This window comes from Pseudomassariella vexata (assembly GCF_002105095.1).
Source record: "Pseudomassariella vexata strain CBS 129021 chromosome Unknown BCR38scaffold_13, whole genome shotgun sequence".
NCBI lineage: Eukaryota > Fungi > Ascomycota > Sordariomycetes > Amphisphaeriales > Pseudomassariaceae > Pseudomassariella > Pseudomassariella vexata.
Genome location: NW_024467968.1, coordinates 817,750 through 844,139, shown reverse-complemented (window position 1 = coordinate 844,139; position 26,390 = coordinate 817,750). Strand labels below are relative to the sequence as shown.

General features: G+C 49.8%; 9 protein-coding genes across 9 annotated transcripts; 4 read left to right on the top strand and 5 right to left on the bottom strand.

Moving 5' to 3' along the window:
- Positions 1–356: 356 nt before the first annotated feature.
- Positions 357–5,092, bottom strand: BCR38DRAFT_350807 (molybdopterin binding aldehyde oxidase/xanthine dehydrogenase; the record flags this gene model as incomplete). Its single annotated transcript, XM_040856599.1, has 8 exons — positions 357–685; positions 749–904; positions 990–1,906; positions 1,957–3,043; positions 3,103–3,862; positions 3,916–4,410; positions 4,461–4,605; positions 4,668–5,092. 8 exons carry the CDS (start codon positions 5,090–5,092, stop codon positions 357–359), a joined length of 4,314 nt encoding a protein of 1,437 aa, XP_040712251.1.
- A 592-nt stretch (positions 5,093–5,684) lies between these two features.
- Positions 5,685–7,488, top strand: BCR38DRAFT_445199 (12-oxophytodienoate reductase 1). Its single transcript, XM_040860993.1, has 4 exons — positions 5,685–6,073; positions 6,155–6,623; positions 6,689–6,962; positions 7,014–7,488. The coding sequence occupies exons 1-4, from the start codon at positions 5,975–5,977 to the stop codon at positions 7,366–7,368; spliced, it is 1,197 nt and encodes a 398-aa protein (XP_040712250.1). The 5' UTR covers positions 5,685–5,974; the 3' UTR covers positions 7,369–7,488.
- BCR38DRAFT_375884 (uncharacterized protein) lies at positions 7,468–9,409 on the bottom strand. Its single transcript, XM_040857342.1, has 2 exons — positions 9,022–9,409; positions 7,468–8,970 (listed from the first exon to the last, which is right to left on the bottom strand). Exons 1-2 carry the CDS (start codon positions 9,085–9,087, stop codon positions 7,633–7,635), a joined length of 1,404 nt encoding a protein of 467 aa, XP_040712249.1. The 5' UTR covers positions 9,088–9,409; the 3' UTR covers positions 7,468–7,632.
- A 160-nt stretch (positions 9,410–9,569) lies between these two features.
- On the top strand, positions 9,570–12,807 carry BCR38DRAFT_375879 (fungal-specific transcription factor domain-containing protein). Its single transcript, XM_040857341.1, has 4 exons — positions 9,570–10,000; positions 10,052–11,257; positions 11,313–11,496; positions 11,566–12,807. Exons 1-4 carry the CDS (start codon positions 9,814–9,816, stop codon positions 12,638–12,640), a joined length of 2,652 nt encoding a protein of 883 aa, XP_040712248.1. The 5' UTR covers positions 9,570–9,813; the 3' UTR covers positions 12,641–12,807.
- Positions 12,808–14,671: 1,864 nt separating this feature from the next.
- BCR38DRAFT_351395 (FAD binding domain-containing protein) lies at positions 14,672–16,737 on the bottom strand (the record flags this gene model as incomplete). Its single annotated transcript, XM_040856638.1, has 4 exons — positions 14,672–14,967; positions 15,024–16,055; positions 16,105–16,556; positions 16,622–16,737. 4 exons carry the CDS (start codon positions 16,735–16,737, stop codon positions 14,672–14,674), a joined length of 1,896 nt encoding a protein of 631 aa, XP_040712247.1.
- Positions 16,738–17,618: 881 nt separating this feature from the next.
- BCR38DRAFT_61066 (amidase signature domain-containing protein) lies at positions 17,619–19,960 on the top strand. The gene is made up of 7 exons (XM_040865518.1): positions 17,619–17,803; positions 17,863–17,884; positions 17,955–17,962; positions 18,011–18,275; positions 18,327–18,521; positions 18,578–18,937; positions 18,996–19,960. The coding sequence occupies exons 1-7, from the start codon at positions 17,712–17,714 to the stop codon at positions 19,533–19,535; spliced, it is 1,482 nt and encodes a 493-aa protein (XP_040712246.1). The 5' UTR covers positions 17,619–17,711; the 3' UTR covers positions 19,536–19,960.
- BCR38DRAFT_61083 (polysaccharide deacetylase family protein) lies at positions 19,735–21,426 on the bottom strand. The gene is made up of 7 exons (XM_040865519.1): positions 21,097–21,426; positions 20,957–21,036; positions 20,742–20,897; positions 20,290–20,689; positions 20,110–20,235; positions 20,007–20,061; positions 19,735–19,958 (listed from the first exon to the last, which is right to left on the bottom strand). The coding sequence occupies exons 1-7, from the start codon at positions 21,135–21,137 to the stop codon at positions 19,911–19,913; spliced, it is 906 nt and encodes a 301-aa protein (XP_040712245.1). The 5' UTR covers positions 21,138–21,426; the 3' UTR covers positions 19,735–19,910.
- A 289-nt stretch (positions 21,427–21,715) lies between these two features.
- BCR38DRAFT_412669 (class I glutamine amidotransferase-like protein) lies at positions 21,716–22,577 on the bottom strand (the record flags this gene model as incomplete). The annotated part of the gene is made up of 2 exons (XM_040858726.1): positions 21,716–22,289; positions 22,348–22,577. The coding sequence occupies 2 exons, from the start codon at positions 22,575–22,577 to the stop codon at positions 21,716–21,718; spliced, it is 804 nt and encodes a 267-aa protein (XP_040712244.1).
- A 203-nt stretch (positions 22,578–22,780) lies between these two features.
- On the top strand, positions 22,781–24,428 carry BCR38DRAFT_445187 (pyridoxine biosynthesis protein). Its single transcript, XM_040860992.1, has one exon. It carries the CDS (start codon positions 23,157–23,159, stop codon positions 24,105–24,107), a length of 951 nt encoding a protein of 316 aa, XP_040712243.1. The 5' UTR covers positions 22,781–23,156; the 3' UTR covers positions 24,108–24,428.
- The last annotated feature ends 1,962 nt before the right edge of the window (positions 24,429–26,390 follow it).

Genomic DNA, 26,390 nt, shown 5'->3' with positions numbered 1-26,390 from the left:
GGATTACTATCAGAGTGTCCTGGATCTGGAACATGTCTAAAGCCTCCTAGCACCGGGATGGCACCCAGTCTTCGATGTGTAGTCTGCAATCGCAAAGGGCCATGATTCAGCTTAGCAGTCTCATTATTATAGACTACCCCACAGAGCTAGCTGTCTATGTGAATACTGTGATAAATTCGAAACAGTGGACCAATACCGGAGGCAGCAATGTTGCATGCTCAAGACAGCTCAGGGGTACTACCGGAGCTCTAGTTATTTAAATAACTCGTGGCTCAAATGACACTTCATTCAACTTCAAATGGACACATTCCTCACTGGAAATACATTAGAAGTAACCAGAAGAAAACTGACTTCCACTACTCCTCAATCCGCACAAAGAAGTTCGTCTCACCATCCTTTGGGATCACTGCCGCCCGGCGCAGCAAGTCGTCCCCCACCGCCAGCCTCAGCTTCTCAGGGGTGGCCGGTGCATTCAGCACTAATGGCTCTGCCACGCAATTCATACCTCTTGCAGCTCTGACGGCTTCTCTCAGTGCAAAGAAGACCGTCGAGCCTAAGAAAAGCGGTGGCTCGCCGATGCCCTTGCTACTTTGGATGGATCGGAGGTTCTTCCAGCTGATCGGTTTGCCCTCCGAGTCATGTTTAAGCATCGAGACATTGAATATTTGTGGGATATCTGAGAAGCCTAGTCACATTTGTTAGCTTTTCCATGCAGATAATGGAAAGAGGTTTGGAAGAGACGGCCCACCTGGTATCTTGTAAGTTCCTGGTCCAAGAGTGAAGAGCTGGCCGGTCCTCGTCCATAATGACTCCTCCATGGTGAAAAGCCCTTGGCCCTGGACAAAAGCTCCTTCGATCTGACCATAGTCAATGGCTGGATTGATCGAGCGACCAACATCCATCACTAGAGCAATAAGAATCAATATATATACCACTTTCAGGAAGCTAAACGACGAGGAGGAGGGTTACGGTATCCAATGATCACTTACTGATATCAGTTCTCAAAACCGTATGATCTCCAGTCAAAAGATCAAGCTCGACCTCAGTGATACCCACCCCCTGAGTCCAGTAATAATACATGGGCAAAGGATCCTTGTAGTTACCCCATTGAAACCCCACCCGCGGCATTTTCCAAAACCCATTAGCTGCAAGGTTAACTCGATCTCTGTACGCAGCATGCGCAATGACGGACAAAGGGGTATCTGCGCCATATTTCTCTCGATATGGTTTTAGGCGCTCGTTGAGCTGGTCGCACGCATTCTTGATAGCCATGCCGTTCAGGTCGCTCCCAGAGGATGCAGCTGTGGGAGAGGGATTGGCCACTTGATCCGTCTGCGATTCCTTGTTGTATATATCATCAACATCGACGCCGAGTTCCTCCGCTGCGACTTGACACATCTTGGTATATAGTCCCTGTCCCATTTCGGTGCCGCCATGGTGAAGAAGTACCGAGCCGTCTTCGTAGATTTTCACATACGCCCCAGCTTGGTTGAGATGCAGAGCAGTGGCGAAGCTCAGCCCGAACTTGCTGGGAACCTTGCAGATTCCCCTTTTTTTGTACTGGCTCTTGGCATTGAATGCGTTGACGGCAGCCTTCCTAAGCTCATATTCTGAGTTGTTAGATAACTGCTCCATCATAGTTTTGATATGGAAGTCGTCGGTGATCTCTTGCAGGAATGGAGTTCTATCTCCGACATTATAAAGGTTTCGAAGACGTAGCTCGTCGATGTCGATGTTGAGATCTTCGGCAATGGTGCTCATGATTGACTCTGTGAAGTACATGCCTTGGGGACCGCCGAATCCACGAAATGCGGTGTTGGTTACTGTGTTAGTCTTACATACCCAACCCCGAATCCATGCATTGGGAATGTTGTAGCAGTTGTCGACGTGAGTACAAGCTCGATCCCTGTTTAATATCAGTACTTATGATGCAACACAAATGAGGGGGATTTTTACATCACTGCACTACTCATGTCTAGTGAGTATCCGCCATTGTTGTACAGATCTGCATCAAGGCACTTCAGCCTTCCTTGGTCGTCAGTACCAACCTTCCACCGACACTGCATCGGATGTCTCTGTCCACTTGTTGCAATATCTTCGTCGCGATTGAGCATAATGCGTATAGGCCTACGCTCCTTCTTTGCAGCGATGGCTACTAAGCACGCGATTGGGGTACTTCGACTCTCCTTCCCACCATACGCACCACCAAGTCGGCGCACTCTCATGTTGACTCGGCTCATGGGAACCCCCAAAACCTGGGCGACGAAAACTTGATTCTCCATCAGGTTCTGCGAAGAGCTGTACACCTCCATAGACCCATCCTCGACGTGTGGTATGGCTAGAGCTGCGTTGGTTTCGAGGTAAAAGTGTTCCTGGCCACCTAATTTGGTCGTTCCCTCAAAAACATGCGCACAATCCGCGAAAACGTCATCCAAGAGCCCATTAACAGCTGCACCCTTTTTTAATTGCCTGCCGTGTTCGAAGAAGCTTTTGGCTTTTATGGCTTCTTCGATAGTCAATATTGCGGGCAAGACTTCATATGATACGTGGACTTTCGCTGCGGCGGCCTGGGCTTGTAGAGCCGTCTCTGCGTAGACCATCCCGATGGTCTGTCCGTGGGAATGTACTTCTTCTCCGGCAAATAGGGGCTCGTCGACCCGAATTGGACCCCAATTATTACTCCCTTCTGGCACACTATTCCTGTCAAGATACCCCACCACCCCCGGCATACCCATGGCTTCCGCCCAGTTGACACGGAGAATCTTAGCATGGGCCATCTTTGAGAGTACCAATGCGCCGAAGAGTTCATTGTGCTGTCGTGGAATATCATCAACATATTCGGCCTCTCCAGTGCAGTGTTTGAGTGCTGAAAGATGGGGTATTTCTTTCCCTACTACTTTCGTCCCAGAGCGCTCGAAGTGGCCACGGCTTCCAGTTGAAATCTCTCTATGTATCTCCCGGATAATTTCGGGATCCACCTTGGCAAGGCCTAGGTCCGTCACTACTTCATGCCAGAACCGGAAGAACATGGATAAAGTCAGAGCTACGGATTTGTTAGCAAAATTTATGGAATAGAGATCAAGATATGTCTGTCCGCCTCACCTTTTCGGTAATGAGCCATTCCTCCAGGTGCTCCGAAAGGGAGGTCAAAGTCCTCCATAAGAGCATCGAGAGCAGACTCGAGTGTCGTTCCATCCACGAACCGCTTTCCAAGGATCACATCTTGTGTCTTGGTTGCCAGCACGGTAGTCGGTGCCATCCCCCCGAATGCAAGGATTACACGCTTGACAAGTCCGTCCTTATCGAGTCGCACTTGGAACCCCGTAGTGACAATAGCGATGTCATCATCTTTCCTCTTGGCCTGCTTGTACGCCTTTGTTATCTCTTGCGAGTCTTCATCTGCAAGCGGAATAATTATCTTGGTTATTGTGCCGTCCTCGGGTAACGTTGTTTTTCTGTATCTGACGAAGAATGAAGAAAGGGGTACGTCCCAAGACCCCTGTTTTTGAGTCATGACAGTGACCCTTGCACCGGAAGCAAGCAACACGGGAGCTGAATCAGAGATTGGGCTCGCGGTTGCTAAGTTGCCGGCCAAACTAGCCACATTTCGTATCTGTCGTCCTGCAAAGTACCGGAGTTGCTTTCGAAGCGCTTCGAGAGCCATAGCTCGTCGGCCTAGTTTCTGGTACAGAGCCATACATAGTTCTTCCACCTTGGTAAGCGACAGGTTACCGGGTATAGTTAGTTCTGTCAAAGCCTTGATCTCTGTGTCTGTTTTTGGCAGTGTATAGGTGCTGAGTTCCTCGATATCTGAAGCGTAAACAGACACTCGGAACTCGAACTTCTTGAATCGTACCTCAATCTGAACGAGTAGTCAGTAAAAGGAGTGGTGATATCGAAAGCAGCTCGGCATACCTGAGTTTCACTTGCACCCCCCACTATCTTGGCTGCGGGCCAAGCACTTTTCAGGGCGACAAGCTGTTGTAGCGTAATAGGTTTGAACCATATTTTCCTTTCATCTCCGTACATGATGGGCTCTTTCCGGAACTTCCATAATGAAGGTGGGAATATGAGCTCTGCTGTCGGATCGTATGGCAGGAAGTCACCTACCCCCTGGGGCTTGTCGAGTGAATTGACCGAGGTTGCTCGGGTTTCTGTGGATCCTTGAGAAGAGGAGTCTTTGTCGCAGCTACTCTTTACCGAAGATGATGCATCGCGACAACAGCCACCAGGACGTCCACATGAACCTTTCTGTATGCCACAACCACTATTCATAGGCACTTCTGTTATATTATCCTGCAAAAGGCTGATACTCTCACCAATCTCACTGCTGGAATCCTCCTCAATTATTCCGCGGAGGTCTTCGATAATGAACGTCTTTGCTGCTTCTAGAATTGGCTTGTATCCAGTCTGACAACATGTGAGCTTCAAATATCCTCTCTTTGACCCAATTGACTTACACATCTACACAAGTTTCCATCAAGATGGCCTTGTAACTCCACATCAGAACTTGTAAGACGGAATTTACCATCCTGATATGAGTTTCTGATGAGAGCATACAGGCTCATCACTATGCCCGGAGTACAAAAGCCACACTGTGAGCCGCTGTAGATAAAACATTTCAGCAATCTGTCACACGGCACTTTGGTTGAAGCTTGAAAACTTACTGAAGTTTGGCTATCCTCTCTTGCAATGGGTGTGGGCGTTCGGTCGTCCCCAACCCTTCAATGGTTATGAGCGCCTTCCCATCAACACCCACGAGCGGGAAAAGACATGCATTGACTGCCATATGTCTCAATCGTCCATGTTCCACCATCTGCAGCACAACTGTGCAGGCACCACATCCTCCTTCGCCACAACCCAGCTTGGTTCCCTTAAGATTGTCTTGAGCGCGAATCCAGTCAAGAAGTACCCAGTCAGGATTTGGATTCGTAACAGAGATTTTCCGTCCATTGACGTAGAAACGGAGTTCCGAAGTCTTATAAGTCGACTGTATCAACGGGGAAAGGGCTTCAGCCACCGTCAGCGGGGCTGCATCACCAAGCCGCGCCGCTGCGACGGGCGGTTTTGGAAGCACGTCAGCTGATGCCATTCCGAAAAGCCCAAGTTTGTCACCTTCTAAGGCTTCGAGGATCGGATTTTCGAAATTGCATGGGATGCTTTTCTGATTAATTCTACCAATTCTTTAGAGTCTCGAAATGAAAGTTGGAAACCTAGATTCGCCCACAAGAGTGTATGTGCGGGATAGAGTTTGGGGTGATGCTGAAATCGTTGGGAACGTCAACAGTCCGCAATTGAAAGGCCTCAGGGAAAGAAGCTGGACTCTGACAGCAAAGCCGCTTCTCATCGCAGTGGGATTTCGGTGAGATACGACGCCAATAATAACCCAACCCTCGACAGAAGCAGATCTCAGGATAGTTTGAGTGGAGACAACGGCAATGGATCCATTCGCCAATCGTGATCCGTTTGTTTTACGCTAGTTGTGGTTCTCTGTTATTTGATAATAGAGTCAATAGATAGCTATGAGATGCTCGCGTTGCTCGCATAAGCCGTCCATGCCTGAAAAACTCCGTGGCAGCTGCATTGGGCTTAGGGATGATTATGGAAGCTGCAGCCCCCACCCCCACTTACACACGCGGCATGAACCCACCCTAGCTGCTGTAGTATCCCACTCCTCCCTAAGTGAATGACCGTCAGCGATTCTGTCACAGGAGGGACCTATCAGGCGTCTCTTTGGTCAATGATGAAAGCCTGTCATTGCATAATTATCGACAAGAATAGACCTCGGCAGCTGCAGGAGGATTGCAGCTTCAGCTGTTCTAGAATGTTCCGTTGTCATCCTGGAATAAAAGGGTTCTGTTGCAGACATGATGAATTTCTTTGCTTAAACCACTCCATGAGATCGTTGACTAAATATTCCAATCCTTTCTAATAACTCTCAACCCTAACGACATAGGAGAGTTCGGACAACAGAATGGGTTCTCAGGCAGAATCTCTTACACCGCTCAAGGGCACGAAGCTCTTCTCGTCGTTCAAGCTGGGAAAGTACGACCTCTGCCATCGTATTGCCCAGGTAAGTCCCCCCCCGCTTGACACTTTAAAAAGGAAGAAAAAGGAACAAACCATATGGAACACGGGCTGATTCTTCTGTTAGGCGCCATGCACACGCATGAGAGGCGTCAAGGAGAGCGACGGCATCTATGTTCCCGGCGACCTGATGGTCAAGTACTACAGTCAGCGCGCATCCAAGGGTGGTTTACAGATCACAGAGGCCACAGACATTAGCCACTACGCATCGGGATATCCTGGCGTGCCTGGAATATTCTCTGCCTCTCAGATAGCCGGGTGGCAGCGTGTTACAGACTCTGTGCACAAGAAGGGAGGCATCATATTCCTTCAGATATGGCATACCGGTCGAGCTTCGCCTTCGTCATGCAGGGATGGAATGGCACCGCCGTCGGCCAGCAACGTGCCAATGGACGGGAAATGGCTGGATGGTACCCAGTGCTCTGAGCACCCACCGGTGCCGATGACTGCAGAGGAGATCCATGCCACAACCAAGGACTTTGTTGAGGCTGCGAAGAGAGCTGTAGAGGCTGGTTTCGATGGTGTTGAGATCCATGGTAAGCATCTATACTCCAGAGTCCTTTGAATCTGTAAGGAAAACATGCTGATTAGATTTAACTAGGGGCAAATGGTTACCTGCTCGAACAATTCCTGCATGATAATATTAATAATCGCACTGATGAGTTCGGCGGCTCCGTCGAGAACCGGTGTAGATTCCTTCTCAATGTGGTTAAGGCCGTCTGCGATGCCATTGGTTCTGACCGGGTTGGCATTCGCCTCAGCCCCTGGAATTACTTTCAAACCACCAAGGATAGCAACAGATTGGGACACTGGTCATACCTCTGTTCAGAGCTCGCTTCTCTACCAACGTCGCAGAAACCGGCTTACGTGCACATGTAAGACCCTTTTCTATCATAACTAAGGGTTGCCACTGATAGAACGAACAGGGTCGAACCCCGTGTCGACGAGGAGCTCGAAGAGGATGTAAAAATCGCCTCTTTGACAGCTGAACAAAATACCATCCCTTCCTTGAAGCCTTTCCGAGAGATTCTGCAACCTGCCGGCATTGCATTCATTAGTGCGGGAGGGTTTGGTCGAGCTGATACCTTACCAAAGGTGGAATCTGGCTTGGCAGACATAATCGGTTTTGGTCGCTGGTTCATTGCCAATCCGGATCTACCGTTCAGGTTAGAGGAGGGCTTGCCGTTGAATGATTATGACAGAACCACATTTTATGGCGCCGTTACCCCTGAGAAGGGTTACGTGGATTACCCCGTAGCGGAGGCGATGAGAGATGCTTGAGCTCGTAGTTGTGATTAGAGGTAGTAGTCACGGAAATAGACCGATAGACTAGAGGAAAGATTCACAAAGTTTCCCTGATGCTGATAATGGCTAAATGTTGGGACATGTGCTATGTAACAGTATATCTTGCGTAGTACCAATGTTATCAAAGCTGCTATTCGCATGTCGAAGTGGGAGAGAGAGATGGCCAAGCCCATTGGAATCTGCAGCTCGAAAACAGTCGATCAATTGCATGATTTACTAGCATCTTTACACATAAGCATCTCACAACATCGTGCTCATTTCTCCACCGCCAGTTGAAGCCTTCGGCCACCTCCTCTCTACATCCTCGTCGGCATCGTACGTTAAGAGCCAGCATCCGACACCATTGTACCTCCACGGCAAGGGATCATCGCCAGATTCAAAGCGCTCTTCTAGCTGAGAGCCCGCCTGTGCGATCCACTGTCGATCTAGCTCTTCAAAGTGCTTGAACTTCTTATCTCTTTCCCTCTGCTCTTCGCCGTCATGGATATGATACAAGTGCTGCTGATAATTCCCGCGCGCGACGACCTTCTCGGTCCGTTCGCGACGGCATTGTTCGTACACGTCTAACGCCAAAAGCTTCTGTTCTCGTGAATTGTGGCTGATCCTCTCTAGACAAAGACCCAATACGGACGCGTCCTCCAGGGCCATTCCGAAACCTGAAGCTAGGTAAGGTAAGGTGGCGTGGACTGCGTCTCCCAGGAGAGTGAATGCTCCAGACGAGTGTGTCCATTGCTCGAGGGTTGGACGAATGCACAGCCTCCATTTCTCTGTCGACTTGCAGAGCTTTAGCAGCTTAGGGATTTGAGGGTCCCAGCCCTCGTACAGGGCCTGCATTTTCTCAACAGAACCCTCCACTTTCATTTCTGTCCCTTGAATATCATCTGGAACCAGTAGGACCATGTTGAAAAGCTTTCCGCCCCTCAAGACATAGTTCACAGCGTGAATATCCGGTCCTAGCCAATAGTTGACTTGAGGGTCTTCAATGAAACCCCGGAGCTCGGGATACGGCAACATGTCCTCGGTATTGATAAGAAGTCGGTAGGCTAGGTCTCCAGTAGGTTTTGGTGGATCTGGTCTGCCGAGAAGTATCTCGCGCAGGCTAGAGGAAATTCCGTCGGCGCCAACAATAAGATTCGCAGCCATGGAAGTGCCATTGCTCAGCGTCACTGTCGATGACAGTCCGTCCTCGGCGCAGTCGACCGCGACAACTCGCGAGTTGACGATGACTTTAGCACCTAGCTCGACGGCACGGTCTAACAGACACTTGTGCAAGTTTGCACGATGAAAATCCCAGAATGGCGTGCCTATGGCTTTCGCATAGGCATGTAAGTCCATCCGACTCAGGTGGTTGCCTTTCCAGCCAATCATGTTGACATATCGTGGTTGTGTGGCATTGTTCTTGAGTTTCTCCTCTATACCCCACGAGATGAGGATTCTTGTCGAGTTGGGTAGTGCCTGGATACCAGCACCTATTTCTCCAATCTCACTGGCGCTTTCAAGCACTGTCACATTGTGCCCGGCCAGGAGAATGGAGATAGCAGCCCCGAGTCCTCCTAAACCAGCTCCGACAACAATGACCTTGATCAAACGTCAGCATATGAGAGGCATGGCTTTTACGGCGAGACTTGCATCGAGCCGGTTGGCGGGATCTCTTTCCGTCTTCTGGCGGACTTCAGGCGGGGCTCGCGGAGACATTCTCGATGACTGTTAAGATATATTTGAATAAGTCTCGGTCGAAGAGAACTTGAGAAAAACGAATATGGATATTACTGCCCATCTGCCAACATGAATTCAACTGGTTCAATTTGGGCCTCTCTACAAATCAGGCATTCCTCATGATTTTTAGACCTCTTCAGGAGGTCGCGCTTTGCCTTATTCACCACCCTAGATGGCGAAGAATGGCAGAGGGTGTCACGGGCGGCTGCCAACCCTGATGGGTGTATCAGGTTGCATCGCAATCGTCAAGCCGCTTGCAAGTACCGTTATCCGACGCTAGTGCAGTGGTGTACATCATGTGTCGTTAGAAGGCAGTTGCAAGTGGTTATCTCAAATCTCGGGAGCAACCCCCATTCTTGCGGCAAGATAAGAGTGGGGCGGCACAACACTAATGTTGCACCACTGCAACTTCCCCAACTCACTAATTTACACAAGCCTAATGGAAAAGCTGGCGGACCGCCCGATGTACGATAAGGTATGCTTGATGATATGGCCCCAAAATCATCGGGCGGCGTTCGGTCTTGCGGCTTTTCGGGGGCTTGATCTGACCAACATGTCTAGCTGCGTTATCTTGCGACAGGCTTCCAGTCTCGAAGTTCGTAGTTGAGAATGGGGTGAAAAGCGTCTCTCCATGTAAGTCGGCAGGACGAGACTCCACATTGACCAAGTTTGCGGGTGGTGAATCTATTACAATATCGTATCCCAATGGATCGACCAAGAAGCAGCTCGCGCGTTGCCCACTCCGCGAAGCGCATGTTCCCATGCACCTTTGATGGCTGTGATCGAAGTTTCACCAGATCAGAGCACCTGCATCGACATTCGTTAAATCACACCGACGGTCAGGCAACCTGCCCACGATGCCGCGCTCACTTCAAGCGCAAGGACCTGCTGGGTGAGTTTCCTGGCTACCATCGCCAAATAGGACGGCATACTAACGCCGCAGACCGACATCTGAACCGGCACCGGCAGAAAGACGACGAGGCTGGGGGCGAGGGACACGGCCAGTTAAACACTCGCAAGCGAATGTGGAAAGACCTCGACGGTCGCATTGTCCAGAAGAGGCCAAAGGAGACGAGCTCTGAACACATCAGCACCTTTGGGACATACGCACAGCAGCCTGAAAACCCAATATCACCGCCAGGTTCATCAGAAAACCCCGACTTAACCAGTGACCATGGGGCGGTACACGAAGCTCTATTTACAGATAATTCCCTTGTACCTGAGTTTCATATACCATCTGGGCCATACAGCAACCATGGTTGTGATGCGTTCTGGATGTCGTCGCAGCAGCCCGGTGCTCCAATTGGCTGTCAGCTTGACATAAATTACGACGATGTCTTCCAGCCAGACACTGCGAGTTCTTTCAACATGCCATACACAACTCAAGTCAACTACGATTGGCTATTCAAATCGAATAGCGGCTATGATGAGCCGGATCCCATTACATGCTCGACCCCCATGTTACAACAGCCCAATATGCAAGACCAAATTTTCAATGTACCAGAACAGCATCCCACTGCGAAGTCCACACAGACGACTGTCACGTCATATCCTCCCTATCGAGATCACAATGTCGTATGTAGGCCAAGCCCTGAGTCTCTTTCTTCGTCGCAGCTGCGATTCACGCGCGAAAACACGGAGCAGATGGGTTCAAATCGTTCGGAAAGCTCTTTACCGGCAACACAGTCGTCTTCAAATGAGAAATTCAGTCCCGATAAAGTACAATTCGAGCGACCATTATCATTTCTCAGAAAGCCAGAAGGTCTGCCCTCTATTGATGAGGATACATACACGCAATTACTCCAGATAATTGAGGCGGCAAGGCCACCAGGACCGGATGGCGATTTTCTAGATGTCAGACAGGCGCTGCTATCCCTTACGTCATTGCAGACGTACAGTGATTTGTTCTTCACCAAGTTCAATACCGTGTACCCTCTCATCCACCAAGCGACATTTGACAAAGGTCAATTCGAACCACTTCTCCTGTTGTCGATCATCCTACTTGGCGCCACCTATTGCAACAAAGACACCCTTAAGTTAGCCGTGTGTATTCATGATGTGATCCGGCCACAGATATTTGCGCACGCGGGGTTTAGTCCCAAGCCAGAGCTCTGGATGCTGCAGACAATTCTGTTGGTTGAGTGTTTTGGCAAGTACTACCTGTCATTGGTGGAAATACCGTATTCTATACTAACACCACTCAGGTAAATCAAGAGCCGGTCAAAAGCAACATGACATGAGCCACTTGTTCCATGGCATGCTCATCAATCTTATCCGCCGATCTGATTGCCAATCTGTGAGGCCATCTAGGTTCAGTGACCCAGACTGGAGACCTAGTAGTCAGGAGACTAGCTGGAGGCAATGGGCTGAAGCCGAAGAGAAGAAGAGGTGAAAGGCCCAGTCTCTATCGTTATTCTGAGCATTGGAAAAATCAAAGCTAACATGTGCGTAACTCAGGTTAGCGCTACTGTGTTTCATGTGGGACACTCAACATGCCGTGCTCTTTTGCCAGAGTCTGTGCATGTCAGCATTCGAACTGCGTGTTGCTCTGCCCTGTGATCAAACCCTGTGGGAGGCATCGTCTGCGGCCGAATGGTCCCATCATACACGTTTATGTCCACCGGAACCTATGTATCTCCTAGCTCTAAAGTCATACCTGACTTCAGATGCGCAGCGGCCTCTGAAGCTGAACGGACTTTCCCGTATCATCCTGTTCCACGGTTTGATGTCCATATTTTGGGACATGAAACGCCGGGATCAGACAAGTCTAGGCGTTATCTCTTCGCAGTCCAGCAGTTGGCAGAGTCGCCTGGAAAAAGCCTATCAAAATTGGAAAGTCGAATTTGACAGCTATTGTAGTGAGCTGTCTGCTGCCACAGAAGTCAAGATCAGGAAAGGTAGTGTCGATGGAATTGCCAAGGTCGAGATTGAAGCGTGGCAAGCCGCTTATGTTACCGTCTACCATGCAGCTCAAGTTTTGCTGCGGTCCGAATTTCTCGACATACAGATATTCGCAGGCGCCAGGCATATCCTAGGAAATCAAGTACAGAGAGTCGACTATAATCGCTCGGAAAGAGTTGTCAGGCGCTGGGGTAGCTCCAGCGAGCGCCAAACAAGGGAGACCGAGGGTTCAGATGCTGCGACAGCTGCTTGGCATGCTGCACATCTCCTGCAGGCCGCTTCCCAGAACTTTATTGATTATGATTCGATGGGCCTGTTCCATGTACCTTGGTGCTTATATCTCGCGACCCTTACAATATGGGCTTTCCATTACGTGGGGTTGCGGGCGTCTGGTTTTGGCCCCGATCATGGCGAGATAGTCTGGGATGCTCAGGCCGAAATGAATACCCTCGTCAAGACAATGACGGATATGACACCTAGACAATTGCTAGCGACGCAGGGATCGAAGCAGACAGGAGGTCTTGTGTGTGTCGTGGCTGGCGCATTGAGCAAGGTAAGATGGGGCATTGTACATGCTGGGGTGGCCGTACTCAAAGGTCTAGTCCCTGGCAGGCTTATTGGAGGATTCTAAGGCCTATATTGAATGCCAAGATCTCTACAAGGCATTTTGTCCACCTTTCAACGCTCCTCCTTGTGGAGATACCCTCGACCGCATTAACATCAACACCAGTGCGAAAGTCTTCTTCGAGATTGCGGTGACCAAATAACTATATGGCACAGAATGATTGCATGCAAGCTTGCGTTATACTTGGGTTTGCATATAAATTTGTAAAATTTGTCCTGATTCGAGTTGTCTTGTTGCATGCCATTTGAAACACGTCAAGGGCTGTCTGGGCGGGATTACCCTGGAGGTACCCCTATCTGGTGCTTTCTGTCACCGGCCTGTCATCGCAATTTCCTGAGACGCTTCGACCCGAGAGAACAAGCCAAGATAACATTTGCTCCGCGTTTATTCGCCGATTATGTCTCTTTATCCAATATCCAAGCCACAGTGTGAAACAAATGTAGACGGCATTGCAGCAAGCTGTAGCAATCAAACAGGGTGCACTAATCGGTGCGTTCTTCGTCCTGGATGTAGATTTCAACAGAATACCTCCCAGATCAACCAATACCACGAGCAGCTCCGTGGTAGCGGCCCTCGAGTTCTCATTCAGGCTATTGCTCTTATGTCACGATCGCACCAAATAACCCGGAATGTAAGCTACTTCCGCAACGAGAAAACACGCAAGTATTCAGCGCCCCTGGGGGGAACCGCATCAATGGTGGCGAGAACAAACAACCCTATAACACCCAACCCCGGCGAAAGCACAATTTGCCACGTGCGATCCGTCAGCAGGTCACTCGAATAGGTCACCGGCCAAAACACCAGTATTTCCGCGGGGTTGGTTCGCACTATCAGCAGGTTGGCGACGCTGGTCGAGTACTCCAGGTCCTGTAGCACTATATGCAGGAGATTGGCACACATCGCAAAAGCAACTGAGTGCGTGAAAGAGATGACGCAAAATGGGGAAAACCTCCAGGATCTCCAGGTTGGGAAGCACTCCTGCAGCAAGAGGGCGACGTCAATTTGCCCGGAGTTATTGCGCAGGGCGCGGTGGCGGGGAGCCAGAAGAAGCCTATGCAGGCGATAAGTACGATCAAGGCACCTTCGATCAGGAAGACGAATTGTCAGCCGCTGATTAACTCGGGTGGATTTGTAAAATATTTATAAAACATTGGAGGAGCTGAGGCCGCTGAAGGCGCTGGCCAGGAGGGCAGAGCCGAAGTAGAGCGCACGCAATACGGAAGCCAAGCTCGTCACTTTTGTGTCTGCCAATCAGAGATTTTGGTTAACAATTACGGTTTCTATAAGCTGATTTTGCCGTTGATAAAAGTGTAACTCAGAGAGCAAGGTCCAGCAAAAGACGGTGCCGGCAGAGAAGCAGACTTCGAAAGCACTCCTTGCGTCGATCAGCGGGTTATTCTTCAGTTGGAATATTGAGACCAACACCAGAAACAGTCACAGAACCAATAAGCCAATCATATTGTGGGCGAAATTCTGCAAAAGTGCCATTGTGCCCCGCGGAGCATCAGTCCAGGCAGTGTGCCCAGTACTAGACGTAACATGAAACTGTGTAAAATAAAGTTTTCGAACCATTTCACGCATATCTCATCTCACGGACGAAAGCTGAAGAGTCAATGGGACATCTGCCCATGCAGCACTTGAGTCTCATATAGGACATCCAGCAAGTTAGTCGTTAGAAAATATTCATAAAAAGATATATAGACAGAGAGTCGGGTTCATGAGATGATATATATATATATATAAAAGTGTCCTATTAGTGCTCGTCACACGAGACAATCTTTAAGTCCACGCCTCCGATTCGATTCCTGTTTCAAGTGGTGTGGTGTTAAGACCATTGCGACTTTCTCATGTATAACTTCAATCCTACTGTTTAAGTTTTAACATAAACATATAAGAGAAGCTTGCCGTGCGGATTTATACACACACGAGGGGGAACAGGGTTAAGTTACGTCTCCGGGAAGGACATGAGTGAAGAGTTGGGTCAGACCACTTGAGCAAGTAAGTTACCGATTTACGAGGCGTATATGCTACATCATCTTATATACCATTCGGCACTTGCAGGAAGCCTTCGTAATAAACATTAAGCCATTTCGCAGCATCATCGCCAGCCCCTTCATCGAGCGAGTTAAATCTTCCAATGGAGCCCACGTACCCATCAGGTCGAACGTTCACTATTGCTACCTCGCCTGGCGTTAGTCCACCAACCCATTTCGAAGTGCATGTCATTTTACGTGTGTCCAAGTGCGGAACGTCGTCAAGATAGAATGTCCAAGCGCTCTGAGCAAGCAGTTGAGGTAGATCCTTTATCTCGACTCTGGACTTTTCCATCGTCGCTGGGATGACTGTCAGTATCTTTACTCTGAGAGTGATGTGTTTCCCGAGTACTTACTGACAAGTGAGAACGTCATCAGCTCGCTCACAGACGTATACCGATGAGTCTGCAAATAGATATCGTCGGGGGCTGAACGACGCGGGGATCTCTTGTAGCTTGCAGCCGCTGCCACACTAAGACGGCTGATAAAAGAATGTTCCTTCGAAATTGTCGCGCAACACGACTCCAGGAAACTTTTGCTCTCAATTACATCTGACACGAACAGATAAATCCTGAACTGGCCTAGCATCGGAATAGCAAGTTGTATGTCAACGGGATTCGCGTCGATGTAGCGAGTGACTTTGGCCGGAGGGACCAAACATCCTTCCATCAGTGTACCTCTCCTTGCTATCACAGGGTGGTTAAGCACGTTCTGGTCATATTCAACTCCAACCCCGGAAATAAATCGCACATTTGTGCGGAAGTTCTCAGCTAGAGCTTTCGCATCACCTCCGGCAATCTGATTCGCATGTTCGTAGTCGAAGTTGATGAGATCGTGGGCAATCTTACGGCGTTCGAGCTCGTATGATTCCAGGAGAATAGGCTTAGCTAAGCCCCTAAGAGCGAAGTTCAACTTCCACGCCAAATTCCAGCTATCGTGCATACTTGTGTTCATACCCTGGGCTGCCTTAGGAGAATGTGTGTGACTCGCGTCTCCTGCGATGAACGCTCTTTGGAGGGGATCGCAGAATCGAGCAGCTACTCGTTGGCCGACTTGGTAGTTACCGAACCACTCGACAGTGCGCCATTCGACGGAATACGGGGCAAGAATATGCTTGGCTCGTTGCATCACAAACTCTTGCCCTAGTTCACGAAGCTCTCCTGTCTCATTCCCGACTTTGATCTCGATATAAAATCGTGTCATGTTCCGCTCTCGCGGAATAATGAGGATCGAACCATGCTCCTCACTGTAGACAACGGACTTGCACCATATATCTGGAAAGTCCGTCACGAGCTCGCCGTCCAGAACGCCCCAGACCGACTCATGGGACTTCCCTACCGAGTGAGTGTCTGGAATGCAGCCTCGCACTTTTGAACGCGCGCCATCGCCTGTAGCAGTCAGCAGCGTACCTGGATAGCGCCAAAACTTTCGGCTTACATCCAACGACATATCGGGTCAATCTCGACCCCTTTTCTCCATCATTACCAACTGAGTAGTGAACTACCATGGGGTCATCCGTGTTCTTCATGTTGAACGACTCGAAATGGTGCCTTCTTTTGACATTTATACCACGTTTCCACAAGTCGTCGAGGAACACGTCCTCAACCATGCCCTGATGTACCAGGAGTATGAAGTCATCCTGGAGATCTACCACGTCGGCAGAATAATGAACCTCGCGACCTATGCGCTTCAAAGAGTCAACCTTGGTTGATTTCCAGAAGCAGATACCGTGTATGCGAACCCCTTTTTGCAATAGGGGGTCGGCTAGTTGCAACATCCGTAGGGTTTCGATGGACTTTGGTTGCAGACCATCAGCACGACCTGCTGAAGTCTGACTGGGGCGCTCGTCCAAAACATCTATGTTGATACCATATCGACTCAACAGGACTCTATTTCATCAATATGTGTCAGCTGCATTCAAAATACTAATCATACGAGGATCGGGGGAACGCACGCGAGCATCAGGCCAGCTGGGCCGGCACCAACGATGCAAACATCGATGACGTCCTCGTGACCGTTGGTACTGCCATCGACTCCCACTGTATCGTCTGCTGCTGCGCTGGAAGCCATTAAATAACTGGGTGTAACTGGTCTAATTGAGGGAAAATGTCCCAAATAGGCAAGCACTGGACATGATGCGGAAAGGCAGCTCTTTTAACCACGCTGTTATGAAGTCCAACTATCTCAATAATTGTTTGATGGGGAAAGTGCAATGAATCGATGAGTGTGCAGGGTATTCTTGGTAAGCTACCATAGACCATGAGGGAGTCGAAGCTTGCAACAGCTTGAGACGATCGTATGTTGCCAGTGGCTCTAACTCACCACTCATAAGGAAATTGACGCAGCTGTTGAGCACCCCGGTCGCGCATCAATTATGCAGTCGTGCAGTATTATTCAGACGCAAGTCATACAATCTGCCTTTTATGAAAAGTCCGACAATTCTCCGATGGGAAGCTGCAACCTAGAAGTTGGCGATGGCCGCACCCCGCCCCCATTCTTGAACCTCGTCAACCCCCATTTCCGACTTTCTTCCCCACCTCTACAAGTGCACCTCTAACAAACCCTAGGTTAACAGATTATGCATGCAATAGGCAGTATCACGACCCGCTGTACGGGAATCCTGGGTCTGATATCTGATACGTTGTCGCACGTCCGTCTATCGCGCTATCTCTCAGCGGTTCCGATGCGGTTCCGATGCAGTTCCGCCGTTGGATCTTGCTCCGGAGCATCACGGAATGCCTCGGGGCTTGAGTGTGAACTATCGCGCTGAAACTGGAACAGATCAGAATTCGTTGTTCCACGCCATAATCAAAACAATATTTCATCGTTATTGAGCTGGCTAGAGACCCAGAGATCATTATGAGTGCTGTGGAAGAACCGAAGACATGGCAGGATAAGGTGCTCGTGAAACGACAAAGGCGGGAGAAGGCTTTGACGGTCTTCGAGAATGACGATGTATGTTCCTCATCCGGAGAAAAATCTATGGGCGGTATCAGCAACAAACTGAATAGTAGTTGTGCTAGATTCCTGTCGATGCTTTAACAATGACAGAAAATGGCGACATTGCGGCACTTGCCCAGCGGATTGCGTCAGGGGAGTTGAATTCTGAGGTTGTGACGAGGGCGTATATCCACAAGTAAACATTGTCCAAGTTGGTCAGAAAATATGAATCATCAAATGTTGACTCTATCTTAGTGCAATTGCAGCGCAGCGTCTTGTATAGTACCCCTGAACGAGTCCCCATACACAATGTAAAATCTTGATAGACTCACCACTCATCTTTCTAGACAAACTGGTAGGTCCCCTGAAAATCCTGTTTGTTCAAAGCTTAACAAAATATTAGCCTCACCGAAGTCTTGTTTGAAGATGCTCTGAAACAGGCACGCGAGCTGGATGCTTACCAAGTCCAGCATGGCCGGGTGATGGGTCCGTTACATGGTGTGCCCATGACTTTCAAGGATCAGTTCAATATCAAAGGCTACGATACGACCATGGGCTACGTTGGCCGCACTTTTCAACCCGCAGCTGAGGATGCCGCGTTGGTGGACATGCTAAAACGCCTGGGTGCGGTGGTGCTGGCGAAGACAAATCTTCCGCAGAGTATCATGGTCAGCGGTCCTGAAAATTTCGCGTACTACAACAAACTAAAATAAAATTAGTGGTGCGAAACTGAAAACCCGCTTTGGGGCTTGACGACCAACCCGACGAGTCAGGATTATACCCCTGGAGGCAGCACCGGAGGTGAATCGGCACTGTTGAGCTTACGCGGGAGCATTATCGGCTGGGGAACAGATATAGGAGGCAGTATCAGGATCCCCACACATATGATGGGCTTGTACGGCCTCAAACCAAGTGTGAGTTGCCTTTCGTGCACTGGAGCTGCCCCCTAGCTAAGCACAAGACGGTGTAGAGTGCCCGCCTCCCGTATTGGGGGGTACCGGTTTCAACAGAGGGCCAGGAACATGTCCCATCGTCTGTCGGTCCACTGGCCCGCAATCTCTCATCCATACGTCTGGTAATGAAAGAACTGATACTCTCAAGACCGTGGGAATTTGACGCGCGGTGCGCCCCTATACCTTGGCGAGAAGACGTCTACCAGGAGTTCCGAGCCAAGCACTTGACTGTCGGTCTACTGGTTGATGACGGTGTTGTTCGACCGCATCCACCAATTACCCGAGTGCTCATGGCTGTGGTAGAGAAACTGAAGCAAGCTGGTCATGACATTGTGGAATGGAATGCGGATCTTCATCCCGAATGCATTCAAGTTCTGGTAAGCAACATCTTTGAGGATCGAACTGCAAAGATACAGCAGGTTGACATATTTATAGGACGACTTCTACACTGCCGACGGCGGAGAAGATATCCGAATAGACGTTACAGCGGGAGGCGAGCCCTTCATCCCTCACGTGGAGGCGCTGGTCAATAAAGGCAAAGCCATCTCTGTCTACCAGTATTGGCAGATAAACAAGCGAAAATTCGCCCTGCAACAAGCCTACCTCAATAAGTGGAAATCGATCAAGTCCCCCACTACAGGAAGGCCGGTTGATGTCATACTTATGCCCGCCATGCCTCATCCAGCCGTCCCTCACAGGTCTTGTCGCTGGGTTGGGTACACCAAGGTTTGGAATGTGCTGGATTACTCGGCATTAGTCCTCCCTGCTGGAAAGGTGATGTCTGAGGATACAGAAGCGCAGTGGAATTTTGATTCGAGGAACGAGCTTGATGATTGGAACGCGGCGGTTTGGAAGAACGATGGGGCTCAAATGGCGGAGCTGGCTCTGCCGGTGGGTATCCAGCTTATTGGGAGAAAACTTGAGGAAGAAAAGGTGTTAGCTATCGGAGCTGTGGTTGATGGTATATTGAGGTGATATTTGTATTATACCGACTAAGCGTCTGGATATGAGATTGATAGAGGGGTTCGAATAGGGGTTGAATTGTCATGTGCTCCATACTTCTCATATATTTCGACATGGCTCGTCACTCAGAGACATCGAATTTATCAAAGAATCGATTGGAGCGTAAGGATTCGCATGCTTCATCTCACAGACAATGTCGAACACATTTCATTATTTGTTCTTAGGGGAATTCTTATTTGATAGGTCTGAAATGACGTCTTCATTTGTGTTGAGTAAGTCTCCCGCGTAGGGATCAAGTCAAATATAGTGCAGCTTCATTTGTTGTCCTCTTTGGTGTAATTAATTACACTGTGCTCTTCTTCAAGATCTCACCAGGGGGTGCAGGCATCATCGCACCCTCGGGGGGTTATTCTTGCTCTTGAAGTAATCACACATCTAACAGACGTTAGCCAAACGACCCAGACCTTCCTATGAAATGCTTACCTCTGCCATTGTAACCCACTCAACACCTTCATGCTTGTTGATATGCTCAATGATTCTACATCCATGTCAGTTACATGTGACAGGGCCGCATCACACTGCTTACCTCTCATGCATCAGCAGAACGTGAGGTCTCCCAGACACGTCAGGGTGAATTGTCATTGGGAAGATGAACTCATCATATTCACGGTAGAAGTAGTCGAAATGATCTCGCCAGATATCCTCCACATCCCTGAAAACTGGGTCAGCCTCCGCATGTGGCCTCAAGTCTCCACAGATCACAAACCTTGGGTTGACCCAGCCATGGGAATTGGCCGAGTTCTTTATGAACATCATGGGTGGGAGATCATCAATGTACCACGATCCGGGAATCTCAACCATTCCCGTTGGCGTACCCTTGACAAGGGGCTTCATCCACTCCTCAGCTTTCTTGGTGTAGTCGATCTTGGTCCAGGAGTCGCCGGTTCGAAGCCAGTACATCTGGCAATCCTCGTGAGACATCGAATGGTCGTACTCGATGCCATAGCTCAGCATGAGTTCCGTTCCCTCCCTGCTAACTTCCCACCAAGGAGCGACGCTTCCACGTGGCGGCTTGCCACAGAAGTCGGTCAGCATGCGGAATGTCTTGTCGAGGACATCGCGTTGCTGTTCAAAAGACATGTCAACGGGGTTTTCGTGGCTGTATCCTACAAGCACAGTCAGGCCTCCGGGCCATGTGACAATGTAGGTATCTCTTACCATGCAGTCCAATCTCGTGACCCGCATCTCTAACCATAGCGCACTCTTCTGGAAAGGTTTCAAGGGAATGTCCCGGGATGAACCATGATGCCTTGATGTTGTATTTCTCGAAGAGTTTCAGTAGACGTCTGGTACCCACGGTACCTGCCCAGAGACCTGACGAGGAGTAGAATATCAGTTGTCAATGCCTGAGCTTAGGAAGTGCTGGATCAAACCTCGACTGATATCGCTGGTGCTATCCTCCCCGCCATAAGATCCAAGCCAGCCAGCGACGGCATCAATGTCGACGCCATAGCTACAGTAAAATAAGCCTCTAAAGTCATACTTGGACATCGAATAGCCCTGGAGTACTCACCAGACTAGAACTTTCTTTTTGGCCATCGTGCGTGGTGTCATGAGTGGTGTCGTGGGATGTAGTAATCGCAGTGCACGGGGAGATTATAGATCCTCTCTTCTATATTGAAGAGTGCGTAAATAGACACGAGAAAGGGTTCGAATTCCGGGAAATCACCAGATAGCTTCACGATGTCTTCCTGGTTGCTACCAAACTTGCTTACTAAAGACAACTTCCTCACCAACTAAGGTAGAGGAAACAGCTTTCCAAGCTCGGTGACACACCTTGGTCTAGATTGGTCTTTCAGGAAGCTCCAGCATCCGCTGAACACATTGAGGGGCTTGTGAATCACAGCTCAAGAGTATGATAAGCACGGCCAATCCCAGAGTTCTTCGGATAAGGGGTCTGCCCCCCATTCTTGGATCGGGAACGTGCATCGTGGTGGGGAACACCGAAGCTGCAGTCTAAGGTGATGAATGCCTGCCCCCGCATTCTATCAGGTTTCGCTGAACAGCCACCCCCGATATTGTCACTTAGGCGGCAGTATTTGCATCTAAATAGATTATGAGTTTACAGAAACTCACGAAGCCGACCGACGGTCTAATGTTGGGGTATCTTTGAAGCGAAACATCTGACAGTATTACTTCATAGAAGCATGTACTACTTGCTCCAACCACCATAGATGTATCCGAATATCCTCTGTCAGTTCTGGGTGGAAGCTGGTCCCAAAGACATTGCCTTGTCGCAAAGCAACAATGTCGCCATCGCCTTTGGTAGAGACTGACCTAGCCGTCTCAGCAGCTGCTGCTGCCTTATTCGAAGCGTGACGCCCCAGCAGAATTCCCAAGACCTCGATCTTTGACCCTTGAGCCAGTGTTTGGTTATTTGTCGCGGGAGATGGCAGACTCTGGAAATCGGCACCGTTTTCAGGAGACGTTTCCTCAACGTTGTCCGCTAACAGCTTGTCCACCACCGGAGCTCGAATGAACACACACGGAAAAGGAGGTGCCCTCATCGCGTCAGTCAAAGACTCTGCCAGGAACGCCAAATTTAAATCAGTCACGAAGCTCTCTTTTTGCCTCCCAAAATGGTTGCGATGAACTCTCACATCGAGCCCGCCAATGAGCTCTTGGCCACCTCTCTTGGCGGAGCTCGCTTCTTCCGACAGCATGATGAGCCCGGCACAGGTGCCCCAGGTAGGTTTCCTCTTTACTCTGAAGGAGTTGGTCAGTCAACGGCAGTTAAAAGTCGACCGGCCACGGTCTCACATACTTGACAAAGTCTCGCAGCGGCCCCAGCAGCCCCGACTGCGTTGCGAGAAGTGAAAGTGTTGTGCTCTCTCCACCCGGAATGACCAAGGCATGACAGGTTGCGAGCTGCTCTGGGGTTCGGACTTCCACCATGTTGAATTTAACCTCGAGATGAGCTGCTGCTTTTCTGAGGCAGCTGAGATGTTCTGCAAAGCCTCCCTGGAGCGCGAGGACGCCAACGGTCAGAGCCATCGTCATTCCGGAAAAGAAACGTGGTGTTGAAAATATTCACGACGGTCATCAATGAGCACAGGGATTACTCTCTTCATCGGCCACCTCTGAGTCGAAAGAGGTGACCTACCCGAAGAAATTAATCCGTTCTATGGCGTTCTGCGGTGTGACAGCGATCAGTTGCGGTCGATTAAAGCCTAAGAACCGACACCGTCGGTTTCCCGACATCGGCTGCCAATTCATGCGTCATGACTTGAAGGTAGCGAGCGAGTACATGCCTATTGCGGCAACTTTGAGAAACTAACTTTGCATGAATTTACGCCCTACGGGCGATTGGTCGCGGGTACTCCTGTTAGACGGAATTGACTCACGACTTCAGTTCTACTGAAATTGGACAGAAAGCATATTTTCTGCAGGGACTTCCACTCGCAGTAAAAACTCTTGAATGTTGCGGGATTTCTACCAACGAGAAACGGCTGCAGGTTTGATAGAGACCTTCCCAACACTCAGTACTGCACTGTCTCCTCTCTTCTCCGCATCAACCTGCTTAACTTCCCAGACTTTTCCACAACCCTGCACCCCGGAAAACCCAAAGCAACCATGACCCATAACGAAAGTCAGGCCAGCCTCGCTGCTCCCGCCACGAGTAATGGGACAGGCTCAAAGGCCTCGTTTACCGTGAAAGCTGGTCTGGCACAGATGCTCAAGGGTGGCGTCATTATGGACGTCACGGATGCTTCACAAGCCCGTATTGCTGAGGAAGCCGGAGCCTGTGCCGTCATGGCTCTAGAACGTGTGCCGGCTGACATCCGCGCCGAGGGTGGAGTGGCGCGCATGTCGGACCCCGGCATGATCAAGGGAATCCAGGAGGCCGTCACCATCCCCGTCATGGCTAAGGCTCGTATTGGTCATTTTGTCGAGTGCCAGATCCTGGAGGCGTTGGGTGTTGACTACATTGACGAGAGCGAAGTCCTCACGCCTGCTGACGACGCTTACCATGTCGAGAAGTCCAACTTCGAGGTACCGTTTGTCTGTGGGTGCCGCAACTTGCCTGAGGCGCTTCGACGCATTGCAGAGGGTGCTGCCATGATTCGAACCAAGGGCGAGGCAGGTACTGGCGATGTGGTGGAGGCTGTGAAACACATGCGACAGGTCAACCACGACATCGCACGAGCCAAGGTGGCGCTGCAGGAGGGTGGTGACTTGGCCATCAGGGCTTTGGCCAGAGAGTTTGAGTGCGACGCTGCGCTTCTGAAGCAGACTGCCGAGATGGGTCGTCTACCTGTGGTCAACTTCGCTGCAGGTGGAGTGGCTACCCCTGCCGACGCTGCGTTGATGATGCAACTTGGTTGCGATGGTGTATTTGTGGGAAGCGGCATCTTCAAGTCCGGTGATGCGGCCAAGCGGGCGAAAGCTATTGTCAGGGCCACTACTCATTTCCGAGACGCCAATGTGCTTGCCGAGTGTAGCGAGGGGTTGGGCGAGGCCATGGTGGGCATTTCGGTGAATAGCATGCGGCCCGAGCAAAAGATGTCGGGCAGAGGATGGTGATGACGAATTTAACGGATCTGCGTGGTTGGTTGAAAGTGCGTGAGGTGTCCTCGACACACAGTAGTCATTAGCTAATTGAGCTTGAGTTTATGGTGCTTATTCAACCCACCGGCGAACTATTTTCGATGCGGTCCAAGGTCCAACAGCGGTGAGAGAGATCATGCCTACCGAGCCACTACTGGTAGCCCATACCATTCGATCGCAGTATTAGAGCATATTAAGCAAAGAGCCTCGGCCTGTTGATGTGGATGAATGTAGTCGGGTAATATCCACGACATCATGACTCTTCGGCTTCGCAGCCGGTCGTTCCTCACGAGCCCCGCCTGGTTTATAACCTCAAAGAATTCACGTTCACCCGACGGGGCTCCTGGAATGGTTGCATTGAGAAGGCTCGAGTCCGTAGGCCGGCAGGGTTTGTTTTTTCTTACCATATCAGCAGCCGCGAAAGCTTGAATCTTGCCACATCTTCCTGTCCCCACGTCGTCTAACCCGTATATTATGTGTGCGCCATCTGGTGTGCTAGCTGTATTGCCCCGTACTTGAAGTCCCTAGGAGCGCCTAGCTTTGGTGGTATCCATATGCCGCTTGACCATGCTGGTAGTCAGACCCTGGTTAGTATAGCATTGCGGCGGCGCAGAGTAAGTGTTAGCGATTTTATTTTTCTTCTTATTCCATCGACACATCATGATAATGACCACGAGTGCGCAACCTCAGCAGTTACAACTACTACTCCGATTCCAGCTTGCGCGCCAGTCGTTAAGCCGCCAGTTGTCGCTGCAGTTAAGGTCGCCGATGGTGATCTGCCCGCGCTGCCTGGCACGAAGTCAGAAAATGGGTTGTTCGCTCCAAAACCAGTGGTAATGTTCCATCTTAGGTTAAACCAGCAGGGCGAGTTGGGTTCTTTCTAGTCAGTTTCACCAAGGCGGGTCGTGCAGAGAATGAGAATCAACTCTCTTCGATACCTCAATTCGTCACTGTGAGATCAAACCTTACAGTAATTAATGTAAGTATACTATCTTAATAACTCCATTCCTAGTTGTACTACACGTACCTCGTTATTAATAAAGACGCCGATAGAAGGACTTTATTTCCCTAGACTAGTAAAGGTTCCGTTACAGTAATGCTATTATACTTTAAGTAGTGAAACGGGGTCAGGCGGTCAGTAGGATATACCTATCACCCAACACACTGAACAGACGGCTCCAGTACCAACAGGTCCCATCTTTTGGTCTGATCAGACGAAGATCATGGTACTGGTTGTAAGAGCGAAGCTCTTACATGTCTGGTGCGCGAGTTGGTCGGATGTGCCTCTGAGACTCTCGTCGGAATGATTCTCAGAACAAGACGTCTGGCTCTGGAAGTCGAATTGAAGCTCTCACTAGCACTAGATTGCTCTGATCAGAGCAAGATATAATCCTCTGTCATTGTCAAGGCTAGGATGAGGGCAGAATAATAGGATTTCGAAAGTAGTGTCTAAGTGCACGTAGGAATGAACCGCATGATTGAAGGGCTAGCTAACTAGAATAGAAAACAAAAGTCAAGTTGATTGAATTAGATGATGAAAAGAGATGACGAGTTGTTGAAAGTCGTCTGTCATCTCCGTGTCCCTTAAGAAGTGTGGAAGACAGGGGAGTCCTCCCTGGCCCCCGTCACCCACTTCCCTGACGTCCGGCCTGTGAAGGTCAACCCTCGCAGACTCACTACAGCCAGGTGACGTACAGCTGGAACACCTGCCATGGCAGTGCCAGGTGGGAAGCCAATCATAACCCCTGCAGGAGCCCCGCCAAGCGTGGACGACTTAGTCGCGCTCCCTCAAACCTAAGTTGTCATCTTCTTTCCTTCGCTCCTTAGAGTAGAATCTTCGTCGATAGCACCTAATCGAGGTCTCTACCAATGCGATGCAACCTAGGTCGTGACAGTGTCAGTTTCATCGAACCCTACACAATGCGGGGTGCATACAAAAAGGTAATTAATGTGATTAGTGTGGGAAGCTGTGGCCTCAGGTATGGAGGGGTATGAGGCAGGTAGGCACGCGTTGTAGTATTTAGGGACTCCTCGGGGCTAACTTGGGATTGGTCCTCATGCGGCTTCACAGTACCAAGACAGCCCCTACTACTTGGATTCCGGCGTTCAGATGGAAAACAACCTCTGTTGATGGAAATATCTTCGGTCTATGAGCTGGTGGTACTAAACTGCGCCATTTAAAACACTTGACAATCTTTAAAGAGCCCAACATGAACATCCCCTATAAACTCCCGACACACGCCAGCGAAAAATATCACC

Coding starts and splice junctions, on each gene's coding strand:
- BCR38DRAFT_445199 (XM_040860993.1), top strand. CDS start 5,975: ATGGGTTCTCAGGCAGAATCTCTTACACCGCTCAAGGGCACGAAGCTC. Junction 6,074..6,154: donor TCTGCCATCGTATTGCCCAG/GTAAGTCCCCCC, acceptor TTCTTCTGTTAG/GCGCCATGCACACGCATGAG. Junction 6,963..7,013: donor AAACCGGCTTACGTGCACAT/GTAAGACCCTTT, acceptor TAGAACGAACAG/GGTCGAACCCCGTGTCGACG.
- BCR38DRAFT_445187 (XM_040860992.1), top strand. CDS start 23,157: ATGACCCATAACGAAAGTCAGGCCAGCCTCGCTGCTCCCGCCACGAGT.
- BCR38DRAFT_61066 (XM_040865518.1), top strand. CDS start 17,712: ATGACAGAAAATGGCGACATTGCGGCACTTGCCCAGCGGATTGCGTCA. Junction 17,804..17,862: donor ACGAGGGCGTATATCCACAA/GTAAACATTGTC, acceptor ACTCTATCTTAG/TGCAATTGCAGCGCAGCGTC. Junction 18,276..18,326: donor ATCTTCCGCAGAGTATCATG/GTCAGCGGTCCT, acceptor AAATAAAATTAG/TGGTGCGAAACTGAAAACCC.
- BCR38DRAFT_61083 (XM_040865519.1), bottom strand. CDS start 21,137: ATGACACCACGCACGATGGCCAAAAAGAAAGTTCTAGTCTG. Junction 21,037..21,096: donor AAAAAGAAAGTTCTAGTCTG/GTGAGTACTCCA, acceptor ATTTTACTGTAG/CTATGGCGTCGACATTGATG. Junction 20,898..20,956: donor CACCAGCGATATCAGTCGAG/GTTTGATCCAGC, acceptor ACTCCTCGTCAG/GTCTCTGGGCAGGTACCGTG.
- BCR38DRAFT_375884 (XM_040857342.1), bottom strand. CDS start 9,087: ATGTCTCCGCGAGCCCCGCCTGAAGTCCGCCAGAAGACGGAAAGAGAT. Junction 8,971..9,021: donor ATCCCGCCAACCGGCTCGAT/GCAAGTCTCGCC, acceptor CGTTTGATCAAG/GTCATTGTTGTCGGAGCTGG.
- BCR38DRAFT_375879 (XM_040857341.1), top strand. CDS start 9,814: ATGGATCGACCAAGAAGCAGCTCGCGCGTTGCCCACTCCGCGAAGCGC. Junction 11,258..11,312: donor TCTGTTGGTTGAGTGTTTTG/GCAAGTACTACC, acceptor AACACCACTCAG/GTAAATCAAGAGCCGGTCAA. Junction 11,497..11,565: donor GAAGCCGAAGAGAAGAAGAG/GTGAAAGGCCCA, acceptor TGCGTAACTCAG/GTTAGCGCTACTGTGTTTCA.